The sequence below is a fragment of the Muscardinus avellanarius genome, assembly GCF_963383645.1.
Source record: "Muscardinus avellanarius genome assembly, chromosome: 3".
Taxonomy (NCBI): Eukaryota; Metazoa; Chordata; class Mammalia; order Rodentia; family Gliridae; genus Muscardinus; species Muscardinus avellanarius.
Genome location: NC_137788.1, coordinates 21,539,177 through 21,563,757, shown reverse-complemented (window position 1 = coordinate 21,563,757; position 24,581 = coordinate 21,539,177). Strand labels below are relative to the sequence as shown.

The following is a 24,581-nucleotide window of genomic DNA, read 5'->3' as shown; positions in this document are numbered from 1 at the left end:
CCTGTAGAACTGGCAATGCTGATTGGCCTGGTGGTCCCCGGCCAGGAAGCCTGCTGGACAGCACTCAGCTCCCAGCAGTCCCTCGCTCTGCGGCACCCCATCTTGGACTTCCTTGGCTTGGATGCAGTGCTCCAGCCATCGGTGGGCCCTGGGCGGGCCCCAGAGCTTCTGCGCTGGCTCCCATCCCCTCCTGGGGTGAGGATGGAAGCTCAACTTGCCCACTGGGCTGGAATTCCTGCTGCCTTTGTACAGAACTAAGTTAAGTTATTGGTTTTTGTAATAAAAGATGTGACACTGTTGGAGCCTGACTGTGTCAGCTGTGTATGCACAAGGGATATACTCAGCACTGGGGCCCACCCTGGCCCTACCAGGCCTTGGGGGTCTGGTACACTTCCTGAGAGTTGGTTTGCAGCCACTACCCTGTCCCCCTGACTTTCCTTCTGCTATCCCTCTGCTCGGGCCCTGTCCTGGGATCCTCCTGCTGGACATGCCCATTGTCTGGCCACTGGAGAGGCTGTGCTTGGCGTGGCGAGGGCCTCCAGCTCACTCCATTCAGAGCCCGGCTGGGATCCATTCTGATCAGTCAATGTCTATGTCTCAATGTTTGTTCAATATTTTGACCCAGTCACCCTGGGCCAAGGTGACTGACCAGAAGGGAGGGCAGGAGAGATAATAAGAGCTTGCTTGCCTGCAGGACTTGGGCCTCTGCCTTTCTCCAGCACAGAGGCTCTGCTGACCAGGCCCTGCCCTTTCCCTACCACAGTTTGGATTCTTCTTACAGGGCCAGGTTAATGATTGCTCATGGGAGGTCTTCTCTTGGGGAGGACAGCCTCGGAGCGGTCATCAGGCCTTTCTCAAAGGTCTCCAAGATAGGAGCATGCTCTGCTGAACCGGCCATGACTTCTTTCTGGGCCCCAGGGCTGCACACAGAGCACCCTGTCCCTTACCCAGCATCCTGCTCGTAGTCAGATGCCCAAGGGAGACCGGACACACAGCACAGACCCCACAACAAAGACACACACAACTCAGGTGTACAACTGAGACACACCCGCACACACACACAATGATCTAATCACACACACACAACAGAGGCTCCATCCAACGCCACACATATGGGAAAGCTTAGCTCAGACACACGCACTCAGCAGGATGCAGCAAACCCACGCATCACACAGCAGAGTGTGCGCCTTCCCTTTTCTTGTTCTCTCCTCCCTCCCTCCTTCCTTCCTACCTGCCTTGCTTCTGGGCACTGGGGATGGAAACCCCGGGCCATCTACCTCTGAGCTATACCCCATTCCTTCTTATTTCTTTTTTTTTATTTTTGGTATTGGGGGTTGAACCCAGAGACACACCCCCACTTTTATTTTTTATTCTGAAGCAGGGTCTCACTAGGTTGCTGAGATTCTTGCTAAATTACTGAGGCTGGCTTCGAACCTGAGATCCTCCTGTCTCAGAATCCCAAGAACTAGGATTACAAGCATGTGCACCACCATGCCCAGCCTTTCTTTCTTTCTTCCTTTCTTCCTCTCTCTCTCTCTCTCTCTCTCTCTCTCTCTCTCTCTCTTTCTTGGTACTGGGGATGGAACTCAGGGGCATGCTACCTCCAAGCTATACCTCTAGCCCAATTTTCTATTCTTTATTTTGCCACCGGGTCTCACTGAGTTGCAAAGGGCCTCACTAAGTAACTGAGGCTGTCTGCAAACCCAGATCCTTCTCTCTCAGCAGCCTTTATTTATTTTTATTTTTATTTTTTATTTTCTGGTACTAAGGATTGAACCCAGAGGCATTCTACCTCCAAGCTACACCCCTAGTCCGAATTTATTTCTTATTTGGACACAAGGTCTCACAAGATTGCTGAGACCCTCACTAAGTTGCTAAGGCTGACTTTGAACCTGAGATCTTCCTGTCTAAGCCTCCCAAGTACTGGAATTACAAGCATGAGCCACCACACCTGGTTTCCTATTTATTTACTTTTTTTTTTTTTTGGTGGGTCTGGGAATGGAACCCAGGGGCATTTGACCTCCGAGCTACACCCCCTGCCCTACTTTTGATTCTTTATTTTGAAACAGGGTCTCACTAAGTTGCAAAGGGCCTCACTAAGTAGCTGAGGCTGTCCACAAACTGCAATCCTCCAGTCTCAGCCTCCCAAATACTGGAATTACATATGTGCACCACCATGCCTGGCTTATTTACTTATTTTTGTGGTACTGTGGATTGAACTTAGAAACATTCTTTTTTTTTTTTTTTTTTTTTTTTTTGCGGGTCTGGGGATGGAACCCAGGGGCATTTGACCACTGAGCTACACCTCCTGCCCTATTTTTTATTCTTTATTTTGAAACCGGGTCTCACTGAGTTGCAGAGGGCCTCACTAAATAGCTGAGGCTGTTCGCGAACCGCAATCCTCCAGGTCTCAGTCTCCCAAATGCTGGGATTACAAGCTTGCGCCACCACGCCCGGCTAGAAACATTCTTTTTAAATTAAAAAAAAATTTTTTTTTCTGTACTGGGGAAGGAACCCAGGGCCATTCTACCTCCGAATGACACCCCAGAGGAAACAGCTCCAGACAGGTAAGAAAGTCATGCAGGAACCGGGCCAAGCAGCATCCGTGTGTGGCTCAAGTTTGGCCAGCCAGGTTTTCGCCCCCGGCACAGGCTGCATGATCACGGCCTGGATTAGGCTGTCTGGAGCCAGCTCAGCCGGGTTGGATGACCAGTTACTTCTTGGCTAGGATGCCTGTCCTCAGGGCCCCATTAGGGATGATTCACTGAGTAGCAGTAGAGTGGGTGTGGCTCTGGTCAGCCTCGGGTACCATTTTATTAACATCATTATCTCTTCCTTCATTAGCTTATTAAGCAGTCAGGCAGCTCACGTGTGCTGTGCCCTGTGCTGACCTACCCTGCCCCCGGGACCTGTGATGCCTGCAAATGCCAGGGCCCTTACCCATCCTCCCACTCATTCCACCACTCAAGGCCTCTTGGCCTGCCCTTGTGTCAGTCCCTCGCTAGACACCAGAGGCGAGGGCACACAATGAAGACACAGTCCGCCCCACCCCCTGGAACGTCCTGCCCACGCCAGAGGAAGGCACAGGACTAACTGTAACAGAGAGGAACCTGAACTATGATAGAAGGTGCAATGGGCAGCAGGAATAACTAAATCTGCCTGAAGGTGGAAAAAAATGCTTCAGGAAAGTGGTGGCTGAGCGGGCCCTGGTGGTGCACCTGTAACCCCAGTATTTGGGAGGTTGAGGCAGGAGGATCTCGGGTTCCAGGCTAGCCTCAGCAACTTAGTGAGACCCTGTTTCAAAATAATACAAAATAGGGCTGGGGGTATAGGCCAGAGGTAGAATGCCCCTGGGTTCCATCCCCAGTACAAATAAATAAATAAATAAATAAATAAATAAATAAATAAATATAAGCTGGGCGTGGTGGCACAGGCTTGTAATCCCAGCATTTGGGAAGCTGAGACCTGGAGGATCGTGGTTCGCAGCCAGCCTCAGCTACTTAGTGAGGCCCTCCGCAACTCAGTAAGACTGTTTCAAAATAAATAATAAAAAATAGGGCAGGGGGTATAGCTCAAAGGTAGAATGCCCCTGGGTCCCATCCTCAGCACCACAAATAATAATAATAATAATAATAATAATAATAATAATAAATAATAGCTAGAGATAGCCAGGTGTGGTGGCGCATGCTTGTAATCCCAGTACTTTGCAGGCTGAGATAGGAGGATTACAGGTACATGGCCAATCTCAACTACTTAGTGAGATCCTTACAATTTAGTGAGACACTGTTTCAAAATAAAAAATAAAAGGGCCGGGCTTGGTGGCCCACGCTTGTAATGCTAGCGCTTGGGAGGCTGAGACAGGAGGATCGTACAGGTTCAAAGCCAGCCTCAGCTATTTAGTGAGGCTCTCAGCAACTTAGTGAGACCCTGTTTCCAAATAAAGCATAAAATAGGTCTGGGAGTATAGCCCGGAGGTAGAAAAGCCCCGGGGTTCCACCCCCAGTACAGAAAAATAAATAAATAAATAAATATATAATAACGAAAGAAAGAATAAAATAGGGCTGAAGGTGTAGCTCAGGGGTAGAATGCCCCTGGGTTCAATCTCTAGTGCCACACACACAAAAGATAAAATAAAAAATAGCCGGGTGTGGTGGCGCACACTTGTAATCCCTGTAATTGGGAGGCGGAGACAGGAGGATCGCGCAGGTTCAAAGCCAGCCATGCTGGCTTAAGAGACCCTGTTTCCAAATAAAATATAAAAAATAGGTTGGGAGTGTAGCCCGGAGGTAGAAGGGTTTCCAGAAAACCCAGTACCACAAATAATAATAATAATAATAATAATAATAATAATAATAATAAATAAAAAATAAAACAAAAGGCTGGGGATGTAGTTTATGGAAGTGCTCTTGTCTAGCATGCACGAGGCCCAGGGTTCACTCCTAGTACAGCCAAAACAAACACAAAATCCCCCAAACACAAATCTAGACTCAGGAAGGAGAGACTTTAGTAAAGGTTATGCCAGGGTGGAATGAGCAATCAGGTGAGGGGGACTATTGCAGTGGGGAGGGGCTCTGACCTTGACCATTTCTGCCAGGGTCTCCACAATGGGTTTTCTTTCCTGGAGAAGAGTAAACAGGTTAGAAAGCTGGGTGTGAGGAAGGGGATGGTCAGCAGAGGCATGGTGTGGTCAGCTGGCTGGACAGTGTTTACCCTGAAGCCAGCCCCTTCTCAGGAGGGGCTAAGGAGGAGTTGTGTGCTGAGGGTGGACCCAAGTTCAGGGTCCCAGGGGGAAGGAAAAAAATCAAGCCAAAGTTGGCTATCAAGGCTAAAAGTTCATCTAAGCTTCTTTGAGGCAAAGAACTTTTGGAAACTGTCTGGCTTTGTCCTTTTGTCATAGGTAAACAAGAGAGACACCCACAAGCCTAAGTCTTATGGAGAAGGATATTTGCAGTACTGGGGACTGAACCCAGGGGCATTCGACCCCGAGCTACACCCCCTGCCCTATTTTTTATTCTTTATTTTGAAACAGGGTCTCACTGAGTTGCAAAGGGCCTCACTAAGTAGCTAGGGCTGTACAAGAAATGTGATCCTCCTGTCTCGGCCTCTCAAAAGCTGGGATTACAAGCGTGAGCTACCACGCCCAGGGTCTTGCTCGGTTGCTGAAAGTCTTGGTAAATTGCCGAGGCTGCTCCTGACTCAGCCTCCCAAGCACTTGTGCTATCACACTCAGATCTCATTTTTTGTTGGAAATAGGGTCTCACTGGCTTCCAGCCTGGGAACCTCCTGTCTCAGCCTCCCAAGTACAATGCGCCACCACGCCCAAATTTTACTTTTATTTATTTATTTATTTATTTATTTATTTATTTATTTATTTATTTTGCGGGTCTGGGTGGGGCATTCAGCTACACCCCCTGCCCTATTTTTTATTCTTTATTTTGAAACCGGGCTTCACTGACCGGGTCTCACTGAGTTGCGGAGGGCCTCACTCTGTCTCAGCCTCCCAAATGCTGGGATGGCAAGGGTGCGCCGCCACGCCTGGTTGGGTTGATGATTTTGGAACAGGGTCTCGCTGGGTCGATGAAAGCCTCACTACTTGCCGAGGCTGACCGCGAACCTCCTGTCTCAGCCTCCCAAGTACTGGGATTACAAGCGTGCGCCACCACGGCCGGCTAACTACAGCCTCTGAAGAAGCTCAATAACCCCATTTTTTTTTTTTTTCCGGCCAGCGTCGGTTTCCCGGTGGGAGAGTCGTGGACTACTCCTCCGGATCCTTGGCGGCGACAGGTCCCAGGTACACTTCCCGCGAGAATTGGAGCCATCGATCTCGCGAGAGTTAGAGCAGCTGGTCATGTGACGATCCAAGATGGCGCTGCCCGGCGAGGTGGAGGAAGAGGCGGCCGTGTACCTGGTGGTGAGCGGTATCCCGTCCGGGTTGCGCTCGGCCCAGCTCCGGAGCTATTTTAGCCAGTTCCGGGAGCAGCGCGGCGGAGGCTTCCTCTGCTTCCACTACCGGCACCGGCCGGAGCGGGGGCCTCCGCGGGCCTCCCCGGGCTCCGCGCCGGCTTCCTCCCGCCCGGCAGGCGAGGGTCAGGCCGCCGCCCAGAGTGGGGCCCCGGAGGCCGGCGCCGTCTCCACTCGGGACTCTGCTCCGGGCCAGACCCGCACCTGCTGCTGCGTGATCTCGGTTCGCGGGTCGGCTCCAGCCCAGAGACTCATTCGCATGTACTCGGGCCGCCGGTGGCTGGATTCTCAGGGGACGTGGCTCCCGGGTCGCTGTCTCATCCGCAGACTTAGACTACCCACTGAGGCATCAGGTAGGGGTAAAGGGTATAGTGGACTGGGCTCTGGGACACGGGCACCTTTCCTGAGAGGCGGGGTTTTTAATTTTGATTGTTTGCTTTTATATGTGTGGTGATCGAACCCAGGGGCATTCTACCTCTTGAGCTACACGCCCAGCCCTATTTTTATTTTTTACTTTAAGACAGGGTCAAAGTTGCGTTGGGCCTCACTAGTAGCAGAGGCTGGCCTTGAACCTGCGATCCTTCTTTCTCAGACTCCCAAGTGCTGGGATTACAAGCCTGCACCACCATGTCTGGCTCAATTTTTATTTTGAAATAGGGTCTTGCTAGGTCGATGAGAGTCTCACTCCTTGCTGAGGCAGTCCTCGAACCTGCGATCCTCCTGTCTCAGCCTCCCAAGTACTTGGATTATAGGTCTGCGCCACCAGCTTGGCTGAAAACAAGGTTTTTTTTTTTTTTTTTTTTTTTTTTTTAGGTACTAGGGATGGAACCCAGGGGCATTCTACCTCCAAGCTACACCCCGAGCCCTAATTTTTATTCTTTGTGTGTGTGTGTGTGGTACTGGGGTTCCTGGAAGCCCTTCTACCTCCGGGCTACACTCCCAGACCTATTTTTACATTTTTATTCGGAAACAGGGTCTCCTAAGCCAGCTTGCGCGGCTGGCTTCGAACCTGCGCTATCCTCCTGTCTCTGCCTCCCAAGCGCGGGGATTACAAGCGTGCGCCACCACGCCCAGCTAAAAGGCATGGATTATTAAATGCAAAATGTTGGTGAAGGTTCATAAATTGTTTTGTAGTAATTATCCTTGCCTACAAGGCTCAGTAACAAGAGTGGCATCAGTTGAAGGTTGAACAGGCAATTGCTAGGTGGGCATCCTCAAAGAAGCATTTTTGTGCTGGTATTGGTGGGTTTTGTGCCAGGCTGTGGTTTTAGCAGTCTTTTGCAATAGTGTCTTTGTCAGGCAAATATACTGGAAGACTTTCCTGTCTCTGTTTTGTTAAGCTTTGGCATAAGCGACTGCATTTTTATTCTGACACCTTTCACATAACTCTTACTGTCTCTTATTACTTTCTGTGCTCCTCTTGTAGAAAATCAGTTTTCCCTGCGTAGCTCCCACTTTCATGGGAATAGGAAATAGAGTACAGAGCCCTCCAATTTATTCATTCAACAAATGGTGATCTTGCTAGACATAGTGTGATCCTAGCTGGAATGCACAGAACAGTCTGGCACACTTTGTGCTCAGAATCCAGAGAGGAAGACAGATTTGGGAAAAGATTATTCACCCAGTGATGCCATCCTAATTGTTTACAATTGTTGGGCATGTTCTATGTACTTACTGGGCTCTCTTTTAAGTCTTTCATTTCTCTCTCTCTCTCTCTCTCTCTCTCTCTCTCTCTCTCTCTCTCTCTCGGTACTGGGGATTGAACCCAGAGGCATTCTACCTCCAAGTTATACCCACAGCCCGATTTTATTTCGTATTTGCAAACAGAGTTTCACTAAGTTTCGGAGGGCCTCACTCATTGCTGAGACTGGCTTAGAATCTGTGATCTTACTGTCTCAGCCTCTCAAGAAATGGGATTACAAACATGCACCACCATGCCTGGCTTTTAATTTTTTTTTTTTTTTTTTTTTTTTTTTTGGTAGTGGGGTTCCTGGAAGCCCTTCTACCTCCAGACTACACTCCCAGACCTATTTTTTATACTTTTTTATTTGGAAACAGGGTCTCCTAAGCCAGCGTGAGCGGCTGGCTTCGAACCTGCGCCATCCTCCTGTCTCTGCCTCCCAAGCGTGAGGATTACAAGCGTGCGCCACCACGCCCGGCTTAATTTTTTTAAACAGGGTCTCACTAGGTTCCTGAAGAGTCTCACTATGTTTCTAAGGCTTTCCTTGAACCTGTGATCTTTCTGTCTCAGTCTTTCAAGTACTGGGATTATAGGCGTGTGCTGCTATGCCCGGCATGTGTGCTTTTTAAAAAACCAAGTCCTGCTGTGTTGTCTAGGTTGGCTTGAACTCCTGGTGTGTGTGTGTGTGTGTGTGTGTGTGTGTTGTTTATGTGTGTGTGTTTGTTTTTGCAGTACTGGGGATAGAACCCAGGGGCATTTTACTTCTGAGCTACACCCACCTCCAGCCCTTTTTTTTTTTTTTTTTTCCTTGCAGTACTGGGGATGGAACCCAGGGGCATTCTATCTCTGAGTGACACCCCCGAGCCCTATTTTTTATTCTTTATTTTGAAACAGGGTCTCACTTAGTTGCAAAGGGCCTCACTAAGTAGCTGAGGCTGTTTTAGCCTTCCAAATTCTGGGATTACAACCATGTGTCACCACACTCAGCTAACTCCTGGGCTTAAGTGATCCTCCTGCCTTAGCCCCCCCTGAGTAGCTGGGGCTACAGATGTATAGCACCACAACCTGTTGGGACCTGTGTTCTTTTATTTATTTTTAAATTTTTTTTAATGGTGTGTCGTAGTCATATATCTTTTTTGTGTGTGTGTGGTACTGGGGGTGGAACCCAAAGGCTTTCTACATCTGGGCTATACTCCCAGACTTAATTTCTTATTATTTGGAAACACTAAGTTGCTGAGAGCCTCACTAAGTAGCTGAGGCTGCCTTTGAACATGTGAGATCCTCCTGCCTCAGCCTCCCAAGTGCTGGGATTACAAGCGTGCGCCACCACGTCTGGCATAGTCATACATCTTAATGGATACAAGATGAAAGAGGCATACATGCACACACCACTCATTTAGCCCTTCCCCAATTCCCTCCCCATTCCCTCCCCCTTTCTTCCTTCTCATATTTGGCATAGTGCCAAGTGCGCTGAAGTGACAGAGGAGGGAGAAGCCAACTTCTTGGAGAGCTCTGGACATGTAGCTGTTCCTCTGTATATTGAAAGATAAATAGGAGTTCATAGGAGAGAATGGTGTTCAAAGTAAATGGCTTTTCTTTTTTTTTTTTTTTGGTACCCAGGGGCATTCTACCTCTGAGCTACACCCCCGGCCCTATTTTTTGTTCTTTATTTTGAAATGGGGTCTCACTGAGTTGCAAAGGGTCTCACTAAGTAGCTGGGGCTGGCCACGAACTGTGATCCTCCTTATCTCAGCCTCCCAAATGCTGGGATTACAAGTGTGCGCCACCACGCCTGGCTACATTTTCAAAGACACAGAGATGAGAAATCCCACAAAACTTTCAGGCTATGTTAAATTGTTTAGTGTGGCTGGAACACAGAGCCTGAGAGTGTGCAGGGGTGGGAGTTAGTGACAGTTCAGAAACTAATTGTCATAAGGCTGGGGTGTGGCCCCGTGGTAGAATGCAGGCTTGAAATGTGCAAGGCCCTAAGTTCAAAAAAAGGTCAGCAAGAGGCAAAGCTGAAAGAAACTTGTGTGTGCCCAGCCAACGAAAGGTGGCAGGAAACGCAAGGTGGTCTGTCAGGAGGGACAGAAGCTAGTGTGTGATGATGTGTTTTATTTATTTATTTATTTATTTATTTATTTATTTATTTATTTATTGCAGTACTGGAGATGGAACCCAGGGACAGTCTACCTCCGAGCCACACTCCCAGTCCTAATTTTTATTCTTTTTTGAAACAGTCTCGCTGAGTTGCAGAGGGCCTCACTAAGTAGCTGAGGCTGGCTGTGAACTGCAATCCTTCTGTCTCAGCCTCTCGAATGCTGGGATGACAAGTGTGCGCCACCATGCCTGGCTTATGATGTGTAATTATTTTGACATACCAATGACAGTGTAAAAGAAAGGAAGGGAAGCCAGGCTTGGTGGTTCATGCTTGTAATCTCAGTACTTGGTAGGCTTTGACTGAAGGATTGCAGGTTCATGGCCGGCCTCCGTTATGTAGTGAGGCCTTCCCCAATTTAGACACTGTTTTAAAATAAAAAATAAAAATAGGGCTGGAGTGTAGCTCAGAGGTAAAATGCTCTTGGGTTCAATCCCCAATACCACAAAAGAAAGAAAGAAAGAAAAAGAAAGAAAGAAAGAAAGAAAGAAGAAAGAAAGAAAGGGAGTCTGAAAGGGAGTAGCATTAGGTAATGGATTTTCTGGCTCAAGTGTTTCTGGAGGCTTCTGGGTTTCAAAATCCATTCTTCTCCCTCCTTCCAAGGTTTGGGCACCTTTCCCTTTAAGACCCGGAAGGAGCTGCAGAATCGGAAGGCCAAGAATGAATCCTTCACCCTGGCTGACTTGAGGCAGCTTCCGGAGCTGAACCCTCCAGTGCTGATGCCCAGTGGGAACGTGGGGACTCCCCTGCGGGTCTTTTTGGAGTTGATCCGGGCCTGCCGCCTACCACCTCGAATCATCACCCAGCTGCAGCTCCAGTTCCCCAAGACAGGCTCCTCACGGCGCTATGGCAATGTGCCCTTCCAGTATGAGGACTCAGAGACTGTGGAGCAGGAAGAGCACGTGTACACAGCTGAGGGCGAAGAGATACCCCAGGGAACCTGCCAGGCGGATATACCAGGCAGCCCCAGTGAAGAGCCAGAGGACGAAGGGGAAGAGGAGGAGGAGTCTCACTCAGATGATGTGAGTCCAGTATTCCACCCTGGAATTTCTTAGAGGCCAAGGCACTAACAGTACCATTCTTCAACTATGACAAGGGTTCTTTTTTATTATTTTTAACTTTTTTTCTTTTTTTGATGGTACTGGGGGTGGAACATAGAGGCTTTCTAACTTTGAGCTATACTCCCAGACCTATTTTACATTTTATTTGGAAACAGGATCTCACTAAGTAGCTGAGGCTGGCTTCCAACCTGTGCGATCCTCCTGTCTCAGCCTCCCAAGCGCGGGGATTACAAGCATGCACCACCACGCCCGGCTCTTATTTTTATTTTATTTTATTTATTTATTTATTTGTTTGTTTTTTAATTTTTGAAAATTTTTTTAACTGGGTGTGGTTGTGCACTCTTGTAATCCTTGCACTTGGGAGGCAGAGACAGGAAGATCTTACAGGTTCGAAGCCAGCCTCTCTGGCTTAAGAGATCCTGTTTCCAAATAAAAAAATATAAAATAGGTCTGGGAGTATAGCCCGGAGGTAGAAGGGTTTCCAGGAACCCCAGTACCATCACACAAAAAAAAAAATTTAAGGATTATAAAAGTTATATTTATTCACAATGCTACATTTATTGCATTCCCTTAAAAAATGGAGAACTGCTTATGTACCCAATTTGCACATATAAAACTTTATACAAATTATGTGTAGCACACGAAGGCCCCTGGTACAGCGGAAACCCTGACACTACAATTTGGGGATTCCTGCTTCAGGGTCTCCAGTTTATCATGTCTGTTCCATAGAAAATAAAAACTGGCAGCATTCAGTAGGCTAAGACCAGAGGATTGCGTTTCGCGGACAGCCTCAGCTATTACTTAGGCCCTCTGCAACTCAGTGAGACCCGGTTTCAAAATAAAGAAAAAAAAATAGGGCAGGGGGTGTAGCTCAGAGGTCGAATGACCATGGGTTCCATCCACAGTACTGCCAAAAAAAAAAGAAAAAGAAAAAGAAAAACTGGAATTATACTTGGTTTTGCTGCTAATACGTAGAAATTATTTAAAATATAATAAAATAAAATTTCATTTACTCCAAAACTCAGAAATACTACAAACTGGGAGGGGATACACTGTGTTACCAATTTTAACAGTATGACAAATTCACACCTTGTTGTGGCTGGGTCTTTCTAAGTTAAAAAAAAAAAAATCAAGCCGGGCATGGTGGCGCATGCTTGTAATCCCAGCATTTGGGAGGACAGGAGAATCGTGGTTCGTGGACAGCCGCAGCTGCTTAGTGAGGCCCTATGCAACTCAGTGAGACCCTGTTTCAAAATAAAGAATAAAAAAAATAGGGCAGGGGGTGTAGCTCAGAGGTTGAATGCCCCTGGGTTCCATCCCCAGGCCCGCAAAAAATAAAAAATAAAAAAAATTAAAATTTACCTTAGTTCTGACATTATCTTCCTAAGTTGTGGCTGCTTCAAAAGGCTATTTGCAAAATATTTACCAAATACTTAAAAAATAATAATATTCATTTTACAAAATGGTATACCTCCTTAAGGAACCAGAAAATACTAAATGTCTTTGGCTATACAACTAAAAGACCATTCTTCCAACAAAATAGGGCATATCCACTTTAGAACCAACCACAGAAACAGAAAGCATAACAGAAATATGCATAGAAATTAATTATAATCTGTCTTGCCTCTTCCCCATTCTCTGATAAGCAAGGAGAATGCAGTTTACATAATCGTTCCAGATGAAGCTCAGTAGCGCTACAAAGAAAAACCCAAACTTCTGCAAAGGCAAAGTGAATTAAACAATTACACAGCTAAGGGAAGACTGAAGGGACAAATGTTATTTGCAATTATTTTTACTTGTTTGCTTGCTTTTAAGCCTTACAAGTGAAGAAATTATAGCTGATAAGTCACAGTCTTCACAAATGGAACTGTAATAGAAAAATAAATCAAATGAAACATTCATCAGTAATGTTTAAAAATAAATGAAGCCTATTTTATTACTTCAATTTTTATTTTTATTTTATTTATTTATTATTATTATTTTTTTTTTTGGTGGTACTGGGGGTGGAACCCAGGGGCTTTCTGCCTCTGGGCTATACTCCCAGACCTATTTTATATTTTATTTGGAAACAGGGTCTCACTAAATTGCTGAGAGCCTCACTGAGTAGCTGAGGCTGTCTTTGAACCTGTGTGATCCTCCTGTCTCAGCCTCCCAAGTGCGGGGATTACAAGCGTACGCCACCACACCTGGCTATTACTTCAATTTTTAAGATAAAAAAAATTCAGCACAGCTGTTGCATTTAAGAAAGTGCAACTACATACTATAAGTCTAGCTCAGTAAACAGATGAACCTGATGTCTTTGAATGAAATAACAGTTGAGCATTTTATAGTATATCTTATGAAGACCCGTAAATGAAAGAACTACTGATTTAAAGTTAGTGATTATAAAAAAAATAAGCATTCATAGTTTCAACTTCTTTTTTCTTCCTCGGCCATCAGGTGCCCAGACCTTATTTTTAATTTTGAAGCAGGGTCTCGCTAAGTTCCTGAGGCTGGCCTTGAACCTGTAGCCTCCTGTCTGAGTCTCACAGTGCTGGGATTACAGGCGTCTGCCACCATGCCTGGCATTATATGGGTTCTTAACCTGGGGTCCTCAAGAGGGTTCAAAAGAGCATTTGTGTATTTTTGGGGTACTGAGGATTAACTCCAAGGACATTCTACCCACAAGCTTTATCCCCAGCCCTATTTTATTTTGAAACAGGGTCTCATTAGGTTGATTAGAGTCTCACTACTTTGGCTGTCCTCAAACCTGTGATCCTCCTGTCTCAGTCTCCCAAGTACTGAGATTACAAGTGTGTGCCACCAGACCTGCTTGAGGAACCGAATTTGCATGTGCATATATATGTATTTTTTTAGGGAGAGGGTCCAGAGTTTTTATCAGAAGATTCTCAAATGGGATTTCTTTCATTCCCTAAGAATGTAAGGAGAGGGTTTTTTTTGTTTTGTTTTGTTTTGTTTTTTGGTGCCAGGGATTAAACCCAGGAGCATTCTACCTCTGTGCTACACCCCCAATCTGATATTTTTTTTCTAGGACTGGGGATGGAACCCAGGGGCATTCTACCTCCAAGCTACACCCCCAATCCCATTTTTTATTTTTATTTTATTTTATTTATTTATTTATTTAGTGCAGGTGTGGGGATGGAACCCAGAGGCATTTGACCTCTGAGCTACACCCCCTGGCCTATTTTTTATTCTTTATTTTGAAGCAGGGTCTCACTAAGTTGGGGAGGGCCTCACTAAGTATCTGAGGCTGTCTGCGAACCGCCATCCTCCGGTCTTAGCCTCCCAAATGCTGGGATTACAAGCATAAACCCACCACGCCCAGCTCCCACCCTGATTTTTTTTTATTCTTACTTATTTATTCGCAGCTCTGGGTCATGGAACCCAGAAGCATTTGACCTCCAAGCTACACCCCCTGCCTAATTTTTTTATTCTTTATTTTGAAACCGTGTCTCACTGAGTTGTGGAGGGCCTACTAAGTAGCTGAGGCTGTCCACGAACTGCGATCCTCCGGTTTCAGGCTCCCAAGTATTGGGATTACAAGGGTGCGCCACCACGCCCGGCTCAGGAGAGTCCCTTTTCATAGATAAAAACATACTAGAAGATGTGCAATGATTTTTCCTAAGGTCATCTACCGAAGTAGATGCAGAGCTGTAATGGGAGCCCAGTCCCCTTTGCTGCTTCTTTAATATCTCTGTTCCGTTTTTTTTAATTAATTAATTTATTTATTTATTTATTTTTGGTGGTGCTGGGGCTGGAAGCCGGAGGCTTTCTACATCTGGGCTACACTCCCAGACCTATTTTCTATTTTATTTGGAAACAGGGTCTCACTAAGTTGATGAGAGCCTCACTAAGTAGCTGAGGCTGGCTTCGAACCTGCGCGATCCTCCTGTCTCAGCCTCCCAAGCGCAGGGATTACAAGCGTGCACCACCATGCCGGCCTTATTTCTTTATTTTTATGATGCCAGGGATTATTGTTTTGTTTTGTGGAATTGGGGATTAAACCCAGGGGTATTCTTCTACCTCCAAGGTATATCCCAACCCCATTTTTTTATTCTTTATTTTGAAACAGGGTCTCACTACGTTGTGAAGGGCCTCACTAAGTAGCTGATGGTGGTTGCAAACCTGTGATCTTTCTGTCTCAGCCTCCCAGATACTGGGATTACACATACATGCTACCATGCCGGGCTGTGGTGGTAGAGATTGAACCCAGGGGCATTCTATCTCTGAGCTACACCTCCAGCCCTTTTTTTTTGCGGGTCTGGGGATAGAACCCAGAGGCATTTACCTCAGAGCTACACTCCCTGCCTTATTTTTTATTCTTTTTTTTTTTTTTTTTTTTGGTGGTACTGGGGTTCCTGGAAGCCCTTCTACCTCCGGGCTACACTCTCGGACCTATTTTTATATTTTTATTTGGAAACAGGGTCTCCTAAGCCAGCGCACACGGCTGGCTTCAAACCTGCGCGATCCTCCTGTCTCTGCCTCCCAAGCACAGGGATTACAAGCGTGCGCCACCACGCCCAGCCTCCTATTTTTTATTCTTTATTTTGAAACAAGGTCTCACTAAGTTGCAGAGGGCCTTACTAAGTAGCTGAGGCTGTCCGCGAACCGTGATCATTCGGTCTCAGCCTCCTGAATGCTGGGATTACAGGCGTGCGCCACCACGCCCGACTCCAAACCTTTTTTAGTTTTTGTTTTGAAACAGGGATTTTCTAAGTTGCTCAGGGTCTTGCTAAGTTGCTGAGGCTGTCCTTGAACTTGTCCTCCTGTCTCATCCTTCCAAATACTGGGCTTACAGGTGCGTCCCACCACGGCCAGCTTCTGTGTGCCTTTATTATATGTCTGATCATTCACCTCCATATTCTGACCTGAGTCAGTAGATTGAATTGCTAACCTCCACTAACTTTGTCAGGAAACAGTTACTTCAGTTCCTTTCTCCAGATTTGATTGTCTCATTAAGCCATGTGAGGCGGGATTTGTTAGGAAACCTTGTCTTTTCCTTTTTATGTATCTCTGGGTAAAAAGTAACATACCCAGGTGTCACCTCCCCGCACCTCGTCTGCGTCACTTCCTTAGTGCATCGCTGTCCTGACTTTCCTCCAGCATCCGTTCTACAGCAGTGACTTCTGAGGCCTCTTGGGGTTGAACTAGGATGGGTGCCCCAGAAGGTCATCATTCCACAAGTCCAGTCAAGCAGTTGTAAGCCAGGGGCTAGTGGTGGTTCCAGACATTCTGAGACCCATATCCTGCCCTCAAGAAACCCCAAATCTCCCTGAAGTGAGGCTGGCATCTGGAGAGGCCACAAGGGTGGCGACCTGGCTCTGCCCCTCCCTTGATGCACTACGGCGGGCAGATCACTTCTGCTCTCTGAACTTGGGTTTCATTGTCTGGAGGATGGACTAATGGCACTTGTCTCACAGGATGTTTGGGATGATGAAAGGCCTGCAGCACAGCAGACGATGTTGGTTTCCCTCTTCCTTTGTGATATGTGAAGGCCTTAAGTAGGGTCCTGATGAGCACCAAGAGTGCAGAGATCCTTGGCCCAAGCGTGAGGGCTTCATGTAGGTTGTAGGACTTGAGGGATGAGGAAGACGTGACCAAGTGGGGGAAGGGAAGGGGGCACATGCTTCAGATGGGAGAAATGCACGGCGAAAAGCACAGAGACAAGAGTGAGTGCAGCTTCGTCAAAGGGACAAGCTAAGCCAGGCATGATGGGCACACCTGTAATCCCAAACCTGGGAGGCCGAGATAGGAGCAGCGCAGGTTCCAGGCTGGTCTGAGCAACTTGGGAGACACAGTTCCAAGATAAAATGTAAAGAGGACTGGGGTCTAACTCAGGTAGAATGCCCCTGGGTCGATCCTCAGCACCAGAGAGTGGGGGCACGCTATGTTGGAAAGTCAGGCAGTGACAAGTTGTTTTGATCAGGGCTTCAAGGGCTAAACATGCTCCTTCTGGAGACTTCTGAAGGGATAGAGCTGAGCGCCCAGCCTCACATGCCTCCTGTGCCCAGGAGGCCTCTCCTGCGCATGAGTTCGGGATGGCGGGCAGGCAGCTCACCTCTCCCTGCCTTCTCCCAGGACGACGACCGGGGCGAGGAGTGGGAGCGGCATGAAGCCCTTCATGAGGATGTGACCGGGCAGGAGCGCACCGCCGAGCGGCTCTTTGAGGAGGAGATCGAGCTTAAGTGGGAGAAGGGCGGCTCTGGCCTGGTATTCTACACCGATGCCCAGTTCTGGCAAGAGGAAGAAGGAGGTGAGGCCATGGATCAGTCGGCTGTCTGTCACAGCAACAGATATCTCAGGTGTCAGCTTTGGAAGAGCAGGTTTATTTTGGCTCACAGAGGTTTTGTTTAATGGTCAGTTGGCCCTGCTGCTTTTGGGCTGTGGTGAGGCAGCACTTTGGGGGTGGACATGGTGCAGGAAGCCCTTTAATCTCATGGCTGAGACACAAAGAAGAGAGAAGGAAGAAACCAGGGTCCCACAGTCCTCTTCAAGGGCACAACCCCAATAACCTAAAACCTCCCACTAGACCTTACCTCTTATCTTTTTTTGGGTAGTATACTGGGGATTGAACCCAGAGGCATTCTACCTTCAAGCTGTACCACCCATTCCGTAAGTTGGAAACAGTGTCTCACTAGGTTGATGAGAGTCTCACTACTTACTAAGGCTGTCCTCAAACCTGTGATCCTCCTGTCTCAGCCTCCCAAGTGTTGGGATTACAGCACCCATGCCTGGCTTTTTATTTTTTCTTTTGGTGGTACAGGGGATTGAACGCCAGGGTTTTTCTCTCTCTAAGCTATACCCCCCAGCCCTATTTTATTTTTTAGTTTGAAACATGGTCTTGGTAAATTGCTGAAGCTAGCTTTGAATTTGTGATCCTTTGTCTCAGCCTCCCATGTATTGGGATTATAGGCGCAGGCCACCACACCTAGATGCTCATTTTATTTTTATTTTTATTCAGTACTGGGGATGGAACCCGGGGGCATTGTACCTCCAAGCTATACCCTCAGCCCTGTATTTTATTCTTGAAACAGGGTCTCACTAAGTTGTGTAGGACTTAAGTAGCTGAGGCTGGCTGTAAACCTCCTGTCTCAGCCTCCCAAGTACTGGTATTACAATTGTGCACCACCACTCCTGGCCCTAAGTTTTTGTTTTTTTTTTTTTAATTTTCTCCAATCGCCGGGCGTGGTAGCGCACGCTTGTAATCTCAGCATTTGGGAGGCTGAGACCTGGAGGATTGCGGTTTGTGGACAGCCTCAGCTACTTAGTGAGGCCCTCTGCAACTCAGTGAGACTCTGTTTCAAAATAAAGAATAAAAAATAGGGCAGGGGGTGTAGCTCGGAGGTCAAATGCCCTTGGGTTCCATCCCCAGACACCCTCCAAAGAAAAAATATTTTTCCAGTAATAGATACACATTGTATAACCTATTTATTTCTCTTTTGGCATTCTTTTATTTTCTTTCCTCATAATTTTTATTGTTCAACATATATAGCTGCCTCTAGACCACATGATATAAAAAGTCCATGAATCCAAAGTTTGCCACTTGGCCTCCTAAGTTTCTATCGTTTCCCTAAAGCTGAGACTGAGCCTTTAACACATGAGGGTTTTTTTTTCTTTTTCTTTAGTACTGAGGATGGAACCCAGGGGCTTCTCTACCTCTGGGCTATACTCCCAGACCTATTTTATACTATGTAAACAGGGTCTCACTAAGTTGCTGAGAGCCTCACTAAGTAGCTGAGGCTGGCTTCGAACCTGTGTGATTTTCCTGTCTCAGCCTCCCAAGCGCGGGGATTACAGGCGTGTGCCACCACACCCAGCTGAGTTTTTTTTGTTTTTGTTTTGTTTTGCAATACAGGGGATGAAACCCAGGGGCATTCTACCTCTGAGATACACCCCCAGCCCAGTTTTTTATTCCTTATTTTGAAACAGGGTCTCACTGAGCTGCAGAGGGCCAGGCTTAACACGTGAGTTTTTGAGGAATGTGTAATATCCAGATTTTAGCAGGCTGGCCCCCAGGCAAGGGCAGCATGACCGTTTGCATCCTCCTGGGGTTCTCTGTTCCATACAGTGGGTTCCCTGACAATGAGCCCAAACAAAAAACTGGAGAACAGGTTTACTGTATTGTATATGAGACCAGTCATCCCTTTTTGGAGCAAGCAATCAGTGAGGTGGACAGAGAAGTGTTTCGCCTACTCCAATTCTGAATCACCCTTCCAGAGGAGAGAAACAAGCCCCAGAGTCTGGAACAGTGTCTAACTGTAGGTTTAGCTTTCAACAAAACTGAAAGTCCTTAACCCACTCTGCTGGATGCTTTTATATCTCTACAGACTTCGATGAACAGACAGCTGACGACTGGGACGTGGACATGAGTGTGTACTACGACAGAGGTACTGGGCAAGGGATGGCGGTCCTGGGGGTGGAACTGGTGCCCTGGCCCTGCAGTGCCACTTTGCCGGGCATGCTTAGAGAGGCTGAGGTGGGGCCATTTCTTTTGGGGTAGCTTTCTGTACAGGTGTCCTCAGGGATTGGTTTCAGAACCCCCACAACTACCTAAATCTGCAGATGGTTCATGTCACTTAAATAAAATGGCATAGCTTTACAGCTTATCTACACCCTCCTGTATACTTTTTTGTGGTACTGGAGATTGAACCACCCCCCCCCCCCCGCCAGGAGCATTCTACCTCTGAGCTACACCCCCATCCTTGTTTGTTTATTAATTTATTTTTGTGTTTTGCGATACTGGGGATGGAGCCCAGGGGCATTCTACCTCTGAGCTACACCCCCAGCCCTATTTTTTAATCTTTTTTTTTTTTTAACAGGTCTGGGGATGGAACCCAGGGGTATTTGACCTCTGATCTACACCCCCTGCCCTATTTTTATTCTTTATTTTGAAGCAGGGTCTCACTGCTTGAAGCAGAGGGCCTAAGTAGCTGAGGCTGGCCATGAACCTGCAGTCTTTCTGTCTCAGCCTCCCAAGCACTGCTATCACAAAGGTGTACCACTGTGCCCAACTGCCCTTTTTGTTTTTTATTTGGGGACAGAGTCTTGCTAGGTTGCTGAAGCTGGCCTCAAACTTGTGATCCTCCTGGTGGTGGTGGTGGTGATGATGATGATGATGATGATGATGATGACGACGATGATGATGATGACGACGATGATGATGATGATGATGATGATTATTATTATTATTATTATGGCAGTACTGGGGATGGAACCCAGGGGCATTCTACCTACGATTTACACTCTAGATCTATTTTTTATTCTTTTTTTTTTGTTGTTTGTTTTATTTTGTTGGTGGTACTGGGGTTCCTGGAAACCCTTCTACCTCCAGGCTACACTCCCGACCTATTTTATATATTATTTGGAAACAGGGTCTCTTAAGCCAGCTAGGCTGGTTTCGAACCTACGCGATCCTCCTGTGTGGGGATTACAAGTGTGCACCACCACGCCCGGCTTTATTCTTTATTTTGAAACAGGGTCTCACTGAGTTGCAGGGAGCTTCACTAAGTAACTGAGGCTGTCCGTGAACTGAGATCCTCCTGTCTCAGCTTCCCAAGATCCTCCTGCTTTAGCCTCTCAGTCGCATGCCACTGCATCCTGCCTTGGAGTATTTTCAGTGCGTGCTTGAATCCACAGATGTAGGACCTGTAGACACAGAGGGCTGACATTGAGAGGGTCGTACATTAAGTGCTGGCTGTGCAGAAGGCCTTTTTCTTCCTTTGGGAGGAGGAAGTACTCATGAGGACACACTGTAGGGAGCTGTGGGTCTGGCGGGCAGGCCCTGGTGGAGTGGGATGACTGGTCAGAGCTTAGTTCTCAATGAAAAATGACCTTGTGCAAGGGAGAGACCTGGGTTCTACTTCCATCTGCCCTCGACTGGTTCTGTGACTTTTCCGCACGTTTCCTTATCTGTAAGGTGTGGAGAGCTGTGGCTCTTACTCTTGGCGAGCTCTTCCTCTATGACACCATGAAAATGAATCAGTACATCTTGTGAGGGGATCTTAGAAATGATCACCCTTGTGCTGAGAGGGAGGGACCCTTCTGCAAGCCGGGCTCTGCAAGAGCAGGGTGTGGCGGGGCGCACCTGTAGTCCCAGAACTTGGGAGGCTCATCACAGGTTCCAGGAGAGCCTCAGCAAGTAGTGAGACTTTCATCAACCTAGCGAGACCCTGTTTTAAAATAAAAGAAGATTGGGCTGGAGGTGTAGCTCAGGGGTAGAATGCCTCTGGGTTCATTCCTCAGTGCCACAAAAAAACAAAACTGGACCCTGTTTCCTCAGATGGCGGAGACAAGGATGCCCGAGACTCTGTCCAAATGCGTCTGGAACGGAGACTCCGTGATGGCCAGGAAGATGGCTCTGTGATTGAACGTCAGGTGGGCACCTTTGAGCGCCACACCAAGGTGAGCCTAACCCACTGACCCCTTTTTCTTTGCTTCCATTCCTTCTCTTGCCATCCCCACTTCCTCTACCCCAGGAAGGAGCCCCATTGATTGAATCTTGTCCTTCCCTCTGCAGGGCATTGGACGGAAGGTGATGGAGCGGCAGGGATGGGCCGAGGGCCAGGGCCTGGGCAGCAGATGCTCAGGGGTACCCGAGGCCCTGGATGGTGATGGCCAGCACCCCAGATGCAAGCGTGGGTTGGGGTGAGTGTCGTTCGCACTTCCCAAGAGGCCAAGCTAGCCTTTCAGCTGGGACCTGGTTTCCCTGTTTCCGCTAGTTCTGGGCTGGGTGCTAGTACTCCTAGAGGCTGAATTTCAAGGCAAAGTTAGAAGAAAAAAGTAGATTGGCACTATTTTTTTTTTTTCTGGTGGTGCTGGGGATTGAACTCAGTGGCATTCTGCTTCAGAACTATATCCCCAGCCCTTTTTTTTTTTATTTTTAATTTTTAGTACTGGGGATTTAACCTGGGGCATTCTACCTCTGAGCTATACACCCATTTTTTAATCCTTCCTTCCTTCCTTTTTTTTTTTGTGGTACTGGAGATGGAACCCAGGAGCATTCTGCCTCTAAGCTACACCCCCAGCCCTATTTTTTATTCTTTATTTTGTAGCTGAGGCTGTCCTCGAACTGCCATCCCTTTGTCTCAGCCTCCCGAATGCTGGGATTACAAGCATGTGCCACCATGCCCAGCTTATTATTACTGTGTGTGGGGGGGGGTACTGGGGGTGGAACCCAGGGACTTTCTACCTCCGGGTTATACTCCCAGACCTATTTTTTAGGTTTTATTTGGAAACAGGGTCTCACTAAGTTGCTGAGAGCCTCACTAAGTAGCTGAAGCTAATTTGAAACCTGCGCAATCCTCCTGTCTCAGCTTCCTAAGTACTGGGATTACAAGTATGCACCACCATGCCTGGCTTTTATTCTTTACTTTGAAACAGGGTCTCACTGAGTATTTGAGGCTGGCCACACCAGTAATCCTCCTGTCTCCCAATATGGGGATTACAAGTGAGCACCTGTCTTTATTTATTGTTCTTATTATTATTATTGTTATTGTTATTATTATTGTTGTTGTTGTTACTATTATTTTTGCAGTACTGGGGATTGAATCCAGGGGCATTCTACCTCTCAGCCCTATTTTTTGTTATTTTGTCGCTTTTTGTGGGGGGAGACACTGCAGATTGAACCCAGGGCATTCTATCTCCGAGTGACAGCCCCAGTTTTTTTGTGTGTGTGTGTGGGAGGGGATACTGTGGATTATACCTAGGGGCATTCTACCTCTGAGCTATTTCCACAGCCCATTTTTTATTCTTTATTTTGAAACAGGGTCTCAGTAAGTAGCTGAGGATAGCCATGAACCTGGATCCTCCTGTCTCCGCGTCCCATGTACCGGGATTACAAGTGTACGCCACCACATCAGCTTTCCTATTCTATTTTATTCTTTTATTTTGAAACAGGATCTCACTGTGATTTAGTGGGCTTCACTAAATTGCTGAGGCTGGCTCCAAAGCTGCGGTCTTCCTGTCTCAGGTTCCCAAGTACTGAGATTACAATTGTGCACCACCATGCCAGGCTTATTCTTTATTTTGAAACAGGGTTTTACTAAGTAGCCGAGGCTGGCTATGAACCTGTGATCCTCCTATGTCTTAGTCTTCCAAGTACTGGGATTACAAGCGTACATTCCTTCCAGTCTTAGTTTGGACCTCACAGTCATCAGAGACTTCGTGGCCTCTAGGGAGTCTGTACTGGTGGAACACAAGTTGAATCTACGTTCCCTGATTGCTGACGCAGACTGTTAGTGGATAGATCTGGAGGCTAGAGAACAAAGATTCAGATCTAAAGCTTTGTCTTTGGGGCTGGAGTGGTGGTTCAGTGGTGTTGGTTCAAGAGTACTTGCCTAGCGGGCGTGGTGGTGCACACTTGTAATCCTGGCACTTGGGAGGTTGAGACAGGAGGATCGCACAGGTTCGAAGCCAGCCTCAGCTACTTAGCAAGGCTCTCAGGAACTTAGTGAGACCCTGTTTCCAAATAAATTATAAAATAGGTCTGGGAGTATAGCCCGGAGATAGAAAGCCCCTGGGTTCCACCCCCAGTACCCCCCCACACACACACATACAGAGTGTTTGCCATCTGGGTGTGATAACACACGCTTGTAATCCCTGCATTCGGGAGGCTGAGACAGGAGTATTGTGGTTCATGGACTGCCTCAGCTACTTAGCGAGGCCCTCCGCAACTTAGACCCTGTTTCAAAAAATATAGAATAAAAAGTAGGGAAGGCGTTATAATTCGGAGGTCAAATGCCTCTGGGTTCCATCCCCAGACCCGCAAAAGAAAAAGAGTGCTTGCCTGGCATGCACAAGGGTCTGGGTCAGATCTCCAGCAATGCAAAAGGAAAAAGGCAGCCGTGTCTTTGGGGCAAACACAAGCCACATGGCGTGGCTACTTCCCTGTCCATTCTCAGCCCCTTTATTGTGGTTTCAGAGAGCAGTCTTCTCATTGAGACCCCTTTTTAATTCAGGTACCATGGAGAGAAGCTACAGCCATTTGGGCAACAGAAGAAGCCCCATGGAACTGGCTTGGGGCTCATCTCCACTATCTACGATGAACCCCTACCCCAGGACCAGAGGGAGTCACTGCTGCGACGCCAGCCACCCACCAGCATGAAGTTTCGGACAGATGTAGCCTTTGTGAGGGGTTCCAGCTGTGTCTTGGGCAGACCCTCAGAGCCTAAGTGAGGATTGGGGCTTCCTTGGTCCGAATCACTAAAGCTACAGTAGGAAAGCCCCCTGCTGCCTGGCTTGTCTACCACTGAAGCAGAAAGTCTGGGAGCAGCAATCTGCCCTGCTGGTTCAGGGTGCTCAGCCCTGAGCCTGTCTACTGGTTCTCTACCTCAAGGGGATTTTTACAAAGAGCCCCTGAATATAAGGCTTAATGACCTCTCCTGTCGGTCTCCTAACCGTTTGGGCTTGCTCAGTATCTTGAAGAGTTGGATTGCCTGAAGTCACCAGCACAGTGTCCCAGTGAAGGCCAGAAAGGGAAAAAGTACTGAAGAGAGGACTTGAGGTCTGAAGAGATGGTTCTGGGCAGGGTCCTCTGCACTGACGTGGGACCCAGCAGCGAGTGTCCGCGGGAGGTGGCCTGGGCCTGCGGCCTGAAGGAAAAATAAACAATTTATACCCGGACCTCACTTTTCATTTTTTGCGGGTCTGGGGATGAAACTCAGGGGCATTTGACCCTCTGCCCTATTTTTTTTTTTATTTCGGGACAGAGCCTCACTAAGTT

General features: G+C 47.4%; 1 protein-coding gene across 1 annotated transcript; it reads left to right on the top strand.

Moving 5' to 3' along the window:
* Positions 1-5,863: 5,863 nt before the first annotated feature.
* Positions 5,864-24,034, top strand: GPATCH3 (G-patch domain containing 3; the record flags this gene model as incomplete). The annotated part of the gene is made up of 7 exons (XM_080692499.1): positions 5,864-6,314; positions 10,404-10,822; positions 16,940-17,114; positions 19,189-19,248; positions 21,141-21,262; positions 21,378-21,505; positions 23,818-24,034. 7 exons carry the CDS (start codon positions 5,864-5,866, stop codon positions 24,032-24,034), a joined length of 1,572 nt encoding a protein of 523 aa, XP_080548625.1.
* Between the last annotated feature and the right edge of the window lie 547 nt (positions 24,035-24,581).